At 39.2% G+C, this 14,892-nt stretch overlaps 5 protein-coding genes across 5 annotated transcripts; 1 reads left to right on the top strand and 4 right to left on the bottom strand.

Moving 5' to 3' along the window:
• Positions 1-100: 100 nt before the first annotated feature.
• Positions 101-1,677, bottom strand: CBG06224 (the record flags this gene model as incomplete). Its single annotated transcript, XM_002633410.1, has 3 exons — positions 101-197; positions 545-642; positions 691-1,677. 3 exons carry the CDS (start codon positions 1,675-1,677, stop codon positions 101-103), a joined length of 1,182 nt encoding a protein of 393 aa, XP_002633456.1.
• Positions 1,678-1,967: 290 nt separating this feature from the next.
• Positions 1,968-2,786, bottom strand: Cbr-repo-1 (the record flags this gene model as incomplete). The annotated part of the gene is made up of 2 exons (XM_002633409.1): positions 1,968-2,079; positions 2,230-2,786. The coding sequence occupies 2 exons, from the start codon at positions 2,784-2,786 to the stop codon at positions 1,968-1,970; spliced, it is 669 nt and encodes a 222-aa protein (XP_002633455.1).
• A 465-nt stretch (positions 2,787-3,251) lies between these two features.
• Cbr-lex-1 lies at positions 3,252-7,432 on the bottom strand (the record flags this gene model as incomplete). Its single annotated transcript, XM_045235674.1, has 8 exons — positions 3,252-3,390; positions 3,437-4,331; positions 4,379-4,525; positions 4,573-4,658; positions 4,707-6,822; positions 6,863-7,077; positions 7,127-7,257; positions 7,304-7,432. 8 exons carry the CDS (start codon positions 7,430-7,432, stop codon positions 3,252-3,254), a joined length of 3,858 nt encoding a protein of 1,285 aa, XP_045093034.1.
• A 1,462-nt stretch (positions 7,433-8,894) lies between these two features.
• On the top strand, positions 8,895-9,684 carry CBG06221 (the record flags this gene model as incomplete). Its single annotated transcript, XM_002633407.1, has 3 exons — positions 8,895-9,053; positions 9,095-9,394; positions 9,442-9,684. 3 exons carry the CDS (start codon positions 8,895-8,897, stop codon positions 9,682-9,684), a joined length of 702 nt encoding a protein of 233 aa, XP_002633453.1.
• A 248-nt stretch (positions 9,685-9,932) lies between these two features.
• Positions 9,933-12,754, bottom strand: Cbr-bath-37 (the record flags this gene model as incomplete). The annotated part of the gene is made up of 6 exons (XM_002633406.1): positions 9,933-10,085; positions 10,136-10,327; positions 10,377-10,607; positions 10,654-10,776; positions 10,826-11,130; positions 12,667-12,754. 6 exons carry the CDS (start codon positions 12,752-12,754, stop codon positions 9,933-9,935), a joined length of 1,092 nt encoding a protein of 363 aa, XP_002633452.1.
• Positions 12,755-14,892: the final 2,138 nt, after the last annotated feature.

Here is a 14,892-nt window from a genome sequence, read left to right as displayed (position 1 = left end):
GTTATGTTTTTTGACTGAATAAATTGATGGTTCATATTTTTTGAATAACAACAATAACAAAAAGTCAACAGTTAGAGAAAAGAAACAACAAAAATAAATTTTACGCCATCAAGCGTCCTTGTTTAGCTGCCTTCTTCTTCTTGATAGCTTTCTTCGCAGACTTCTTCAAAGCACGACGGTCGTTTTGTTCGGTAGTTCTGAAGCAAAAGATTGTTCGGTGACCAACGGAGTGCTAGTTCAATTAGTTCACACGCACACGGAGGGCCCACATTCATTTAGCACTACAAGTACCGCAGACGATAATGTATCGAAAGCAGGTTGCAGTCGTGCGACCAGCGAGAGGTGTCGAACCATCATGTGCTTGCGCGCAGATCGAACGCGCACCCTATTGCGCTACGTTTGTCGGGAGAGGGGAAGGTTACTCCGCGTTGATAATACTGTGGTGGGCAGAGAAAAGGAGGAAGAGAGCGAGCGAGGGAAGCGAGGGAAGAAGGAAAGTGCGCATACTTTTTGTTCTAATCTTCCTTCTAAAAAAAGGATTTACCTTTGTTTTTTGGTTGAAAACTTGAAATTCTGCAACTTTCCAGTAATTTCAGTCTGCTTCTTTGACAACGGAGCTCGCTTCTTTGCCGATTGAATTTTCTAAAAGAAACGATATGTACTAAAAACAATTAGATCAATCTCAAGTACCGTCAAATGTCCCTTCTTCATTACTTTCGTTATGCGTAGATCTCGTTTGTCCATTTTGATAGTTTCCATACTCAACGCAAGACTTGCAGACGAATCTTGTTTGAAATTCACAAACGCGAATCCTTTCCCTTTTCCAGAGTCTTTGTCTCTGATGATTCTTACAGCTTCTATTGCGCCGACTTTTTCCGTAAAAAAATTGCTGAGAGTATCTTCCGTGATATCAAACGGAAGATTTCCGACAAAAATTGCCATGTCTTTTCCGAATCCCTTTTTGGTTCCAACAGTATCAACACGGATAAGATGATCTTCGAGCTTCGTTCCGTTGTATTTCAGCGCTTTCTCAACCGACTCTTCTTCTTCAAACTTTACATAAAATGTAAGAGAAGTCTGTTTATCGCTGAGTTTTCCAGACAAATGAGTGACACGTCTAGTGAGTTTCTCATTGGTTGGAATAAGGCATCTCATGCGAACTGAAGACACTTTTCCGAAATCGGAAAAAATTCGACTAACGGATTTCTCATTCATTGTTAAGGGCATGTTTCCAACGAAGACTGTTTTGGCGTTGTCAGCAGCGGTAGAACGAGCATTGGACTTGGCAAGAACACGATTTTCTCTTTGTTTGGTGCGATCTCTTTTTCCTTTTTTGTTCTCCTCCTTGGTCTCTTCCCCATCGACATTAGGAGTCTTTTCAGTGATTGCTGTTTCTTCTCCACCCTTCTTCTTTTCTTCGGCTTCTTTTTTTGGATCGTTTTTTCTTCTTTTCGGTTTCTCAATCACTTTGTCGCCTTTCGTAACGTCTTCAACAATAGTTGCACTGTCCGAAGATTTTCCAAAAAGATTCGCCAATCCTCCAGCTTCATAGGTTACTAGTGGTTTGGTTGGTGTCTCCTTCTTTGGCTTCTTCGTTTTCACCGAGTCTCCGGTAACATCAGCGACTACCTCCTCTGAGACAGCTTCAGCCTTTCTCTTCATGACTTTTTTCGCCATCTGAAAGAACTCCTAACAGAGGAACAAACATAAGCGGACAACAAGAAGTTCCAATGCGGATTTCAACCTACGAGAAAAACTCCAAAGGGTCCCGAATTTAAAAAGAATAATTTATTGTGTTAACGAAACAGGGTATTATTCATTCACCAACACCTTAGCTGCCACTGATTGACCTATCCCCAACTACCATAAAGTACTGAAGAGGATGGGTTTCGGTCAGTCGTGGCGGCTAGGATGTTCGCAAATGTATGGAATCAAAATAATTGAAATTTGAGATAAAATACAGAGTATCAGTAGTATGGTTGTTCATCGAGCCGTTCCATTTTGAATGCGACTTGCAGGAAGAACTGTTTCGTATCTTTGTTCCACATGGTCCAGAACTTTTCAGATTTGTCGACTTCTCTGAAAAAGTGGATAGGATAGCTTTTTGGTAAATTGAAAAACTTCTAGGCACAAGTATTCAATAATTCAACAATACAATTTTCCGAAAAAAGAAAACTATGAGAAAAGGATCATATGTCAAGAAAGACACCAACTAAGTTTTCTACCAACCTCGATGGAATCTTGAATCCGATCGTTTCGTACGGCTCAGCGGCAAAAAGCAAGTATTGCCATCTCTTATCTGGAGGTTGAATCTTTTGTTCGTAAGCAGACATGAAGCGATGACGAGGTGCAATTCCATCAGTGATCTCCGGGTAGTCGATTTGGAACAGAAGCGCTTGCTGTCCAGACCCTGGATCTCGTTCTCTTGTTACTTTGTAACCGGGTCTTCCGATTTTCACAAACTTCTTCGTTTCGATGGCAGCTTTCTGTGGTGCGGGAAGAAATGGTTGTTCCGATTGTTCTTTGGCAGCGCGACGAGCAAGATTGGCTTGATGTTTTTTGCCTTGAGTATGTGCCAAATATGAGCCTTCATTGTTATGGAGAGTAAGACACAGCTTGCACTCATAGGTTCCGATATGATTGCGCATGAAGTAGGGATCCTTTTGCAAGTCGATCGTTTCTAAAGCCAGCTGGCGAAGCCTTTCTCGTCGATCGACGCCGGCATCAGCAGCCGATGCAACACCTCCACTTCCGGTTTTTCCTCCGGCCCTGTTTTGGAAATCCATCTGAAAATAGAAATTTGATCAACTATCAAATCTTTAAATCGAATAAAAAATATAATAAAATCTGCGATGAAAACAGAAACAGAACAACAAAATGAAACAGTGAGTACCAGATTCGAACATTCTTTTTTTGAATGATATCCTTCAGAAAGACAAGAGTAATTGTGATGAGAAAGATCAATAAAAGGAGGTGAAGGGCACATACATACGCGCGAGAAGGCAGGCTCGCTCGTTGGGTTCGATGCAAAAATTATGAACTGGTTGATTGGGGTGAAAACACAGAGTGGGATTAGGTGAGTATCACGTTAGCCGTTTCACTTAGAAAGTGTTCTCAGAGAGTATTCAACGGGAAAGGATTGGGGAATAATATGTTACAATGTTTTGATCCAAATATAAACAATAAATATAGGGGGTTTTTTTTAAATTTTAAAATTATCGGGGAGTGAGGGGCAATCTTGGAGACCTCTTTCAATAACCATTGAAGACTATTCCGTTCTTATTTGAAGCTTTCCCATTGGCAATTTTCTCATTTGTCGCATCGGTTGCTTCCCATTCGCGAACAATCTGAGCCAACTGCTCCGGAAGGTTTTCACGATTCCACTCGTCGCTGCAATTGTATCAATTAGGAGTTTATTGCTTTTCATTGAACTTACCGGAATCTTTCAATCGTATGCGATAAAACCGATGAGAGACGCTCCAGCTCACTCACAGACCATCCTTCTGATTTCTCGACACACAGTTTGATCAAATCAGTGATAGAATCTGCTGAAACAATAATTTCTCGTTCTTGCGAGCTGCTACTTTGTATGGTCGGAACGGGATCTGCAGGTGTTTCTTTCATCTCAACATCAGCATCCACATTATTTTCAGCAACAGCTTCTTCCGTCTCTTCAGTGTCATCTCCATCCGGATCCTGAGAACTAGCCTTTTTGTTTCTCTTTTGGTCCTTCTTTTTCTTATTTAATTTCTTCTTGATTTCTTCCACCGATGAGCTAGTTCCTTCTTCGCTCTTATTTTCTTCAATTGCACTCTGTGCTGTATCTGTTGAGATTCCCAGCTTCTCCTTCAGTTTCTCGTTTTCCGCCTCACGTTCTGCTTTCCACTGTTCAATTTCCTTTGCTAGAGTATTGGCCATTGTCCACGGCTTCTTTCTTGAAAACCCTTTTGGAATTTCGGTAAGCAGCTGATCAGATGTTGGGGTGACGCCTGCGTCTTGTAACATTCGAGAAACCATTTCAATCCGTTCGACAAAGGATTCGTCCAATTCACAGTCGATCATATCATCTATCGCGTCTCGGAACGTGTTTGCCATTTGTCGAATCAGTTTCCCGTCCTTGGTGTTAGATGGATTGTATTCAAGAGCATTGGATTGAATCAAAACCAGGTCGGCAATAAATTTATCCGCATGGTTATACTCGCATTTATTCAACTTTTCCATGATATCTTGCATACATATTGGAGTCTCGATAATCTCGTAATAATCTTCGGCCTCCTCGGGATCGACAGGTTCCACAAATTCCACAAACCGTCGATCTCTAATAAGACGTGCTGAAAGAGTCATTAATCAAAAATCAGGCCAGGAACCTGAATCTTACATAATCGTTCTTTGAAGAACATCCTCATTTGCCTCTGCAGAGCAGTGTACATTTTTAGAAGTTCTCTAGTTTCATCATCATTAAGCTTTCGAGATGGTTTGGCTTCCGGAGAGTCATCGTCGGCCTGGGGCATTTCGTATATTGTAGCTGAAATGTCAGAAGCCAATTGATGATTGAAAAATGAGCAATCTTACGGTCAAAAACTTTAGGTTTCCGACGAACGCCATCAATCACAAACTCGAAATACCGTTTACGCACAGACCGTCTTGAAGGATTTAGACTGAAAATTCTCGATATGCGCAATACTAATTTCTTTCGAAACACTCACCTGATGCAGTTGGCATGTCTGAAGACTTCAGTAGCATACTCCGGAGCATCTTCAAAGGAAGAATCCAAGGTTGAGAGGAACAAAATCGGAGTGAAACCAGTCATCGACTCCAAACATGTTATGAGCATATGTTGAACAGAAACTGGAATGACCTTGATCCACTCGTCGATAGATGGGAGCAGCATAATGCACGGACCAGTGGCTGATGCACGCATTGCTGATTGGACAGCATTCGAAAATGCCTCCTCTGGTCGGCCATCTGTCAGAAGACTCGAGACAGATAGAGAAAAAACTGGGAGATGGTCAAGCTTCGCAAGAATCGCTGGAAGAACGTAGGATGTTTGTCCACCATCTGATAATGAAGGCGATCCACACAAAAGAAGGCGAATAGCAGGTACAGTAAGATTCGGTTCCAAAGCTCGTACTACCTGTTCCAGTTCGGTCGATGCTGTGGCCATCGCGTTTTCAACACATCGATACCCTTGAGGGATTCGAAGTGATATTAAATTTTTGACTATGTCCCCGAGCAGAATCGAAGTCCTCTCGTCCAATGGTCTTGATGGAATTGTAAGATCCCGTCTTGAAGCTGGTGTGATTCGTCGCATTGCATGCCCGAAATGCTCTTCGGTAATCTTTATAGTAGTGATATCAAGTTTCAATCGCTCTGAGCACATATAAATATGTGGATAGCGAGATCGTAATCCAATCAACACCGATTCTGTGCATAGAAACTTCAAATCAGCTCCACAGTATCCACTTGTCTTTTCAGCGATACCATCAAGTGTTTCGGGGGTCGGCTTGTTTTCCTCCCATTTGGAAGTGTGAATATCCAAAATGTGGCGACGAGCATTCAAATCAGGCAACGAAAACCTTAGCTCCCTATCAAATCGACCAGGTCGTCTCAACGCAGGATCTAAAGAGTCCAATCGATTGGTAGCACCTATCACAACGACTTCCCCTCGGCCATCCAAACCGTCCATCAATGCAAGTAGAGTGCTGACTATACTTGCATGAATTTGATCTTGTTTTGAAGAACGTACTGGAGCTAATCCATCGATTTCATCAAAGAAAATGATTGATGGTCGCATGGCATATGCTTGATCGAAAAGAAGACGAAGCTGTCGTTCCGATTCGCCAACCCATTTGCTCAGACAGTCCGCGCCTTTCCGCATGAAGAAAGCCACTTTATTTGCTCCACGTCGACATTCATTTGCCAGAGCTCGTGCGACTAGCGTCTTTCCAGTTCCAGGTGGTCCATAGAAAACCACTCCTTTTGGCGGGTTGATTTTGAACTTTGCGAAAACTTCAGGATAAAGCATAGGAAACAGCACTACTTCTTTTAGCGATTGAATATGGTGGCTAAGACCACCAACCTGGTCGAATCCAACGGAAGAATCCACACTCATGGGATCGATGTCACTCGCACCTTGTCCAGCATCGGTTTTTCTCATTCTATCCATAAGGATGTGCTGAGCTGACTGTAGTTCTTTCTCCGTCATATTAATTGGCATAAACCGTCCGCGCTCTCGTTCACCACGGTTGTGCATATGTGGTCTGGATTGTCGCTTGTCAGGTCTTGGCAGTACCATGTCATCACTGTCAGAGTCGGAACCACTTCGACGTCGGCGATTGGATGTGTTTCGGTTTCTGTGGTGCCTATTAGCATTGGCAGCCCGATGGTGTTCGAGACGAGCCCGTCTGTTTTCTCGAGCTTCAGATTGATTGAATTGAACAACAGGTTGACGACGTCTGAGACTATACTGACGTGGAGCAGTTGACTCTTCGGAACTTTCTGCATTACTACTCTCCTCATCCTCCTGTAAGTATGCTTGATTAAAAATTCTATGAAACAATAAACCTACCTGCTCCTTCTCCCCACTTTCAGCTTCCTCTTCATCCCCTTCTTCTTCCTCTTCTCTACCGATTTTCTCTATGACGTCTTCTTCTGTCTCTCCATTTTCCGTATTATCAACTGCTTGCACTATAGCTTCGTTAGCCATATCGTTTGTCTCGAGCACTCGAGGAACTTCCATATTTTCCTCAACGGGTTCACTACCGAAACGTATTGTAGTTCTTCTGGTTCTGCGAATTGGGGAAACATCTTCCTGATCTAACACTAAAAAAAGTGTTATTCAATTTTTCTGGTAAAATTATACCGTCAGGCTCTTCGTGTGTTGATGACATTCTTCTTGAACTGCGCCGTGTCGGACGGTCTGGAGCAGTGTTTTCCATTTGACGGGTTTCCACGAACTCCTCTTCATCGTCTGACATGTAAATGCGTTTACGCTTTGCAGGTGGTACTTTTTGAATTCTTTTAGATTCATCGATGGCTTGTTTGCATTGCTGACGATATGTGAGGGAATTCGAGTTTCTAAATAACTTTTTCAGGTCAAATTATGATCACAGACTAGAAAAGAAACCTGCGTGGTCGGTACATTCGCTCATCATCACTGCTGATCGCGTCCTGATAGTCTTCTTCGTAGTACCGAGAATGGTGGATTTTCCGTCCTGATCGGGTATACCCGTTCCCGTCTCCACCTCCGCTACCTCTCTATGAGCGATACAAATATTTTCCGGTTTCTCAATTTCAGACTTACCCTTCGGCTTGGTGGAGAATACATATCGTCAAAATCATCGTTGCTCCCCTGGCCAACATATGATCTTGAGTGTTCTCGGGCAGATCTCCTCAAGCTTTTCCGAGGTGAGAAGCCGTCAGAACGGGCCATATCTGGAATTGCAGAATTTTCGAAAAAAAAATTTCGGAAGTAATTCATCACAACATTAACAATAAAGGAAGGAAAACGATACAGTGGCTTGAGATAACACTTCAAAAACAGCCATGGAGAGGAGGACGTATTAAAGAGCTATAAAAGTAGATTCCGTTTACAGTTTTCTTTGTTGATCTAGCTCGTATGACAAAAAAAAATCAGGAAATCTGTTTGAATCAGAATAAATTTTTTATTCGTGCGAAAAGTGATTCAAAAGCGATGAGGAGCGAGGCGCCAGAGAGGAGACAGGCACGAGGCGGCAAGTGCTGATGTGCGTTGAAAAGCGCGCCCTACGGAAGAATAATACGAATTTAAATTTATAGATTGAAATAAACTGATTGGTAATTGATTATAAGATTACTCAGCTGGTGAATAAACCAAACTAATAATAAAATTACATTGAAACAAAATGCTTAAATAAATAGCAGTGGTGTTGTAAAAGAGACGGCGGTTCTAAATTTAAGCTGAGAAATACAATAACTTAGCCGAAATACTGATAAAACGGAGAGAAGTCAAGATTTATGATATAATAATACTCTCAATTAGCACTAGTTTAGGTTGATGAAGTTAAATTTTTCGCTAGAAAAGCGAGATCCGGCAACTGCGCTCTAATAGACAGCGATTTAGTCAGCGCTGAGGATTTACACGTAAACTAAACATAAATTGGTATAGTTTTGACCTATTTAAGCTTTAATTCAACAGATGAAAACAAATATTCGGTCATTAGACGACAAGAAGTACAAATACCTACTTATCGACAGCAATTATTGAAAAGCTAGCGAATACACAAGCTCTGTTCCTTAGAAAATTTGAAGCCTTTGAAAATTTATGTCATTTTTCGGAATTTTCCAAAAAAGATGCTGAAAATAAAACGGAAAAAAGTTCTCGCGGTAAGCGGGATACTGTAAAAAACTTTTAAAGGCGCAGAGTGAAAATTATTGTCTTGAGTCCCGCCAGGAAGGCATACTGTAGCAATTAATTTTATATTGGGGTTATTCACCAAAATGTAGAAAAATTCGGAGAAATGGAGAAAATTTCGCAAAACCGCGGAGAAAGAACCAATCTCGCTGACATTTCGGAGAAAATCGGAGAAAATTATACATATTCACAAAATTTGGGGTCAAAATATCCACTTTGACCATTTTGTCTGTAATTCCAGCCAAAATTTCAAAATTAATTTTGCGACCCCAAATTTTTTGAAAATGCTCTCTGTAATTTTTCCCGATTTTCTCCGAAATTTCAGCTGGATTGGTTCATTCTCCGCGGTTTCGCGGAATTTCCTCCATTTCTCCGAGTTTTTCTACATGTTGGTGAATAACCCCAATAATTCATAATTTCTCACTCGAAACTACTTTGATTCCATTTTGATTCGTGTTGTTTCTCTTCCAGGTGTTAAGTCTAAATCTTATTTATTTCAGCCATGGGTAGATTCACCATTGTGATAACACTTCTCATCATCGCTTCATTCGTTCGATGTGGAGAGTATGATTTCACTGTAGAAGTTGCCGCTGGAAAATTTCAATGCTTCTTCCAGCCAGTCGATCTTACTAAACACAAAACTCTCGAAGTCGATTATCAGGTAATACAGTCGTTAAAACAACTAAATATCTAAATATACAGGTAATTGACGGTGGCGATTTGAACATAAACTTCATGATTCTTCATGGAGCGAATATATTGAAACAAGATCAGCTCAAAGTCGACGGATCACATAGAATCGAGTTGAACCAACCAGGAGACTATCAAATTTGTTTCGATAACTCATTCAGTTATCAGTCGAGAAAAGTTGTGTTCTTCGAAATTTTCTTGTTCGACGCCCATGGAAATTTGGATGAGACCGATCTCTCAGCGATGGCTCGCACTGATGCTGACCTCTCTTCAAAGATGAACGAGTTGGGAGTGACAATTGACGAATTCCATGTATGCGTCTAGACATTTCAACTATGATCACTGTAATAATGTTTCAGCGACGCGCAAATGGAATCAAGAACAATCTGAACAAGGTCGAGTATCACCAGGCACTTCTCCGTGCACACGAGGCCCGAGATCGTGCAGTAATGAGTGCCAACTTCGATCGTGTCACATTCTGGAGCGTCGTCCACACTCTCGTCATGGTCGGGGTGGCCGGAGTTCAAGTCTTCATGATCCGTTCGCTTTTCGAAGAAAATTCGAAAATAGGAAAAGTTTTGAGAAAAGGAAAATTCGATTGATCTTTCAATGTTTGTTGAATGTAATTTTGAACCCTTCATTGTTGTTTCTTCCCAAGTTCCCATCCCTAAGATTTTTCATTCTAAGTCACCATAATTACTCATTTATTAATGTGCATAATTTATCTATGGGTTTTTTCATCGATATTTTGTTGGGTGCTTTACAGTTTTATTTAGTATTTATTATTTATGAATGTTGTCTAATGCCTTTTAGTATCAAATTTTCATCATTTAAAACAAACTCTTGCAATTCAAACATCACATGTATTCTGAGAACTTAATGGTAAATGACAGTTATGACTGTATCCGCCGTCTTCCAATGCGGACGTCGACGGGGGTACTACTAGACGAACGTGACGAGATGAGTTACGGCTGTGGAATGACTGTGGACTTTCACTTTGAGCCTAAAGAAAGCAATTAAAATATAGGCTAGATGTATGTAGGTGATAATAACCTCGTATAATGACCAGAAGGCGCTCATGTCAGATGCAGGATACCAAGTAAGAGAAGAGGATAAATACGGCAGCAAGCATAAGATATCTCTATAGTCCATGGGAGAAGGAATAAAACCGAAAATCCATAATTTTGTTTCAGTAGAAAAATAGTACCAAAAACTTGTCGAGAAGTGGATGACCGATATCCATATCTGTAATTTCAAATGGTATTCGATTCACAGCCGCCTCTGGACAACTAACCAAATAGTAGTTCATAGAATCTGTAGACATCTGTGGGTTTGATCCTTTTGGCGCAGTTTTCAGTTGAATTGCACAGATGATACATAAAATAAGAGGAACAATAACTTCCACAAGGAGTGCAACTCCATCCGTATACACTTCTTCAGAAAATGGAATCACACAGAAAAATGATTCAAACATCACACTGTACAGTTCTCCCGGTAAATGGTTTCCATGAATTTGTGGAACAAGCTGAAATTTTAAATTTTGAGATTTTATTTTGATTTGAATTACTAACTGTAGAGCTTCCAATGACCGGAATGATGATGAAAAGCACGAGAAGGGCAAATATGATAACAAGTATCATTGAAGTAAACGATTGCCGCATGCTACACTTTCTTGAGGGATTTATTGAAATACTCTGGAAACTGGATAAATTAAAAATGATTCAAAATTCGTACAAAACTCACCGTAATCACATAAAGAGCCACAATAATATAAGGGAGAACTGTTCTTCCAACTTGGGCAGTAGCCTGATAGGCTTTACATGCATTTGGTCCAAATGTCCAATGGCGGACTAATGTTTCAACTATCATCCACGGAGTTCCCAGAGAAACAAATGCGTTGATGATGAAGAAAAAGGCAAGGAACTTTTGAACATGAGTTGAATCTCGTAATCTTCTTGTGTATAACTGAAGCACAAGTTGGGAAACGTTTCCGCAGAGACTTGATGTCAGACAAACAAGATGGAGTAGGGAGAGAAACAGTTCTATATCTGAAATATAGTTTTTTTTCCGAATATGCTCATACAACGTTCTTGGTGAACCTGGGATCATTTTTCTCACATCCCATCTAGTCAATTTTCCCTAAAATCTAATCATCCCCGGGGTTTTTATTTCAGCTGATCACCTATGGTGCATCCATAATATTCAAATCGTTATCAAAGATACTTGTTTCCACGATCTTTCTTGTGACTTCATGGCTCTTCTGATTTGTATACGGCTACGTAAGATAGAAATGTATCAAGATTTGAAATCAACGTCAGACTTTAATCTCCTCTAAAAACGTACAATACAAAACAAATCTTCTTCTGAATTACTTATCAGAGATGAATGATTTTTTTTCGGAAAACGGAATGCGGAATCCGGAAAACGATCTCCCAGAATCCGGACAAAAATATACTTAACGGAATCCGGAATCTGGATTCCGGAACGAAAAAGATGCGGAAAAGATGAGAATTTGGAATCTGGAATGAAAAAAAAACACGGAATCTCCGGACATCTATGAATTTCTTATGATAGAGTAACTATTGATTCCTCTATATTATCCATTAGTGTAATTTTTGTGAACATACTAACAACTTGTATCCAAAATCTTTTCATTCTGACGTTGCTTCTTGTCAGATCCGTTCTAAGGATTCCTGAGCTTATTCTAAAAGTCTGTGACCTGATTTAACATTAGAATTATCGATGTATAGTATATAATATATAATATATAATATATAATATCTAGTCAACGTCAAACCCTAAGCCTCTTACTATTATTCGATTATCTATAGTCGAATATCCGATTTCCTCTTCTGATTCGTAGTTTATTAAACCCGATTGACTCCCTACGAAATTATGACAATTGAGGACAATCGAATGCTGATTAGATTCAGAATTCAAAAGAATAAACTTCCATGTATGGGATTCGGATTGGTGATTTGTAAGGAATACTTTACACATGTTGTAGCATATTTTACGTCTTCAGAAACTTCAAGATTGTCTAATAATATCTCGAAAGGACTGCTAATATAGAATTGGCACAAAGGTTACACAACGACAACCAAAGGTCCCACAACGACAACTACCGTAACCTAAAAATAATATTATATTCCGTATTTATTATCTCGGTTTTCGTACGATTCCCGTTGGTTTTATCACTACCAGAAACTTTTCCTTTCCGACTTTTTTGGGAAAAATAACAAAAAACTCGATGGAAAGCAATGAAAATCGAGAAAAAACCCAGAAAATAAAAACATTTTTAGGTTACAGTAGTTGTCGTTGTGGGACATTCGGCCACCGGCGCTTCTCTTACACATCTTTTTCAGAATAATGTACTTGTTATTGAAAAGTAGTACTTGTTATTGAAAAGCGGATTCCTGACTATCTATTCTCAACTTCAGAGAGCAACAGACATTCATCCTTTATTACATCAGATTGTAATAGAATTTGTTTTTGAAAGGTCTAACAAAAGACTTAATTGGATTTCAAAGAATATTATAATTTCTCTTCTGATTCATATTCTGCAAATTTGTAACAAGACTCACTTGATGGTTGCTGTGTAGGGGGAGGAATAGCAATGTACGGATATGGGATAAGTGTCGAATTCAGACCATCGTCTTCCTCGTAGGTCATTTCGTCTGGAAGTTTGAATAATTCACATGAAAAATGGGTGGAGACGTGAAGATTGAGTTTTTATTTGAAGAGAAGAAGAAGAAAAATGGAAAAGAAGACGAGCACGATTATGTCATAGAGTTTCGATGGGAAAAGGTGGGACTGGACATCAGAAAAGCCGATTGGAACTAACAATAAGAAAAATAATTAAAAACAGAATCCAATCAGGCAATACCAAGTGACTCAGATTAGAAATTGGTTTTCGTAAAGCTGATGAACTCCAGAAGTCATAAGAATTCAATCTACACAGCTCTCGAAAATGTTCATTTAGTTTCTTTATATCCAAATAACTAGACATATTATTAACGAATGATAGGATTTGGCGAAAGGTACCTGGGTTGATTTGATTATTGATAAATCTCATTTTGGTTCAGAGAACGCATTTATGGATAGGACACAAGGTTTTGAGGGAAGGTATTATGAGGTGGGGGTGGAGCACTCAAAATGTTTGAGAGAGCTTCATCATTTTTCTACAAAAAAAGCAAATACAATTTAATACAAGCAAGGTTCCAGGAGTATTTTTCCATTCCGCTGTACAGGATAGCCCAAAATCTTGCGGACTAAAGTTTGTACTAGCATAAAATTTGACTGAGCTGAAAAGCTGTACTGGGCTAAAATTTGGAGTGGGAAAATTCAAACATTTCATCAGTAAATTGGGTAAGTTTCAAATTATTTTATCCACTTTGAACTGAGTTATCGCTTGTCAAAATAGCCGCATCTAATGAAAATCACAAGAAACATACGCCGTTACTCTTTGGTCCGTCATAACAATACCTAGACTTGAGGAATCGTTTTGAAAATTTCAGTAGCTTTAGATCAAACGTAAAATTATATTTCTACCAATTTTCGTGCTTCCAAGATACTTACGTCTAAAGACTTACCCGTTTTTTCAGTCCGGGTGATTATGCGCAAGGCTGTACATTATCCTTCATGAAGATAAATTTATGAGGACATCATCTGGGCTTAATTTGAATGATTAAAAATATGTTTGAAAAAATAGGACCAAAGCGTTTTATTAAAAACTTCATATCCAGTTTGGCGCCCATCTTTGTTTCATGTCCTGTTTCAATAATGCTTAAAAATTGAGGATACATAAAGCTCCATTCAATTTTTTTGAAGATCACTTTTGGTTTGAAAAAAAATTCCAAAACTTCGAAAAAGTTGCGAAAAACGTATTTTTTCTCAAAAAACCAAAAGTCAATTTCCGGATGGGATACGTGCAAAAATAAGAGTAGTCCGATCAAAAAATACGGAGATTATATTACGGGAGAGGATGCAAATTATTCGACGGCGACTCAGAAGAAGAGGGAGGAGATGAATTTGTTTAGGTTTTAAAAATAGAAAAAAACGAAGGAGAGAGATACAGAGAGACTTTTGATAAATCCAGACTGAATGACGGCTAAATGGAATAAAAAATGGAACAAATGGTTTATGAATTAGTCATTGGAACTTTGTTTGTACAGGAAACGGAACACAAGACAAGTGACCAAACGGTCCAGGAAGATAAAAGGAAACCTGGAAACTTTTCTCTTGATGAAAAAAAGTATGAGAAATGTAGAAGACGTTAAAAATATATGAAGTTCTCCTCTCAGTTTCATCTCCGCTATCTATGTGGTCGCCCCCTCAATTCTACACAAAAAAAACTAGGAAACGAGAAAACGAAGAAAAAGAGTTTGGAAGAAGAAAAAATAGCAATGAATGAGCAATGATACTCAAAAGAAATTTGTTTACATTTCCGAGTTAAGAATACTAATTTAGTTTGGAAAAAGGAAGAACAATATAATGAATATTCACTGGATTGGCATTCAATGAATCATCTAGAATTGAACTCAAGTTCACAAGATCTATTTTTCCAAAAAAAAAAATTGAAAAAAGAGTTTTTGATCTTTGGGACAAAACAAGTGCAGAAGATATGGGTGAATAGTCCTATCAATCAGAGCTCATTATATTTCCAACCAGATAAAACGCTGCAGAATTTCAAAAATTTCAGAATCTAATGAGTTCACTCCAAAATATGATCGTATTCAACATGTTTAAGAAATTCTATGAGAACAATATATTATATATTACTCTCGCTGATTTCAATGAAAAAAAAAATT

This window comes from Caenorhabditis briggsae, assembly GCF_000004555.2.
Source record: "Caenorhabditis briggsae complete genome, chrIV, whole genome shotgun sequence".
Taxonomy (NCBI): Eukaryota; Metazoa; Nematoda; class Chromadorea; order Rhabditida; family Rhabditidae; genus Caenorhabditis; species Caenorhabditis briggsae.
This window is presented reverse-complemented; position numbering and strand designations above follow the sequence as displayed.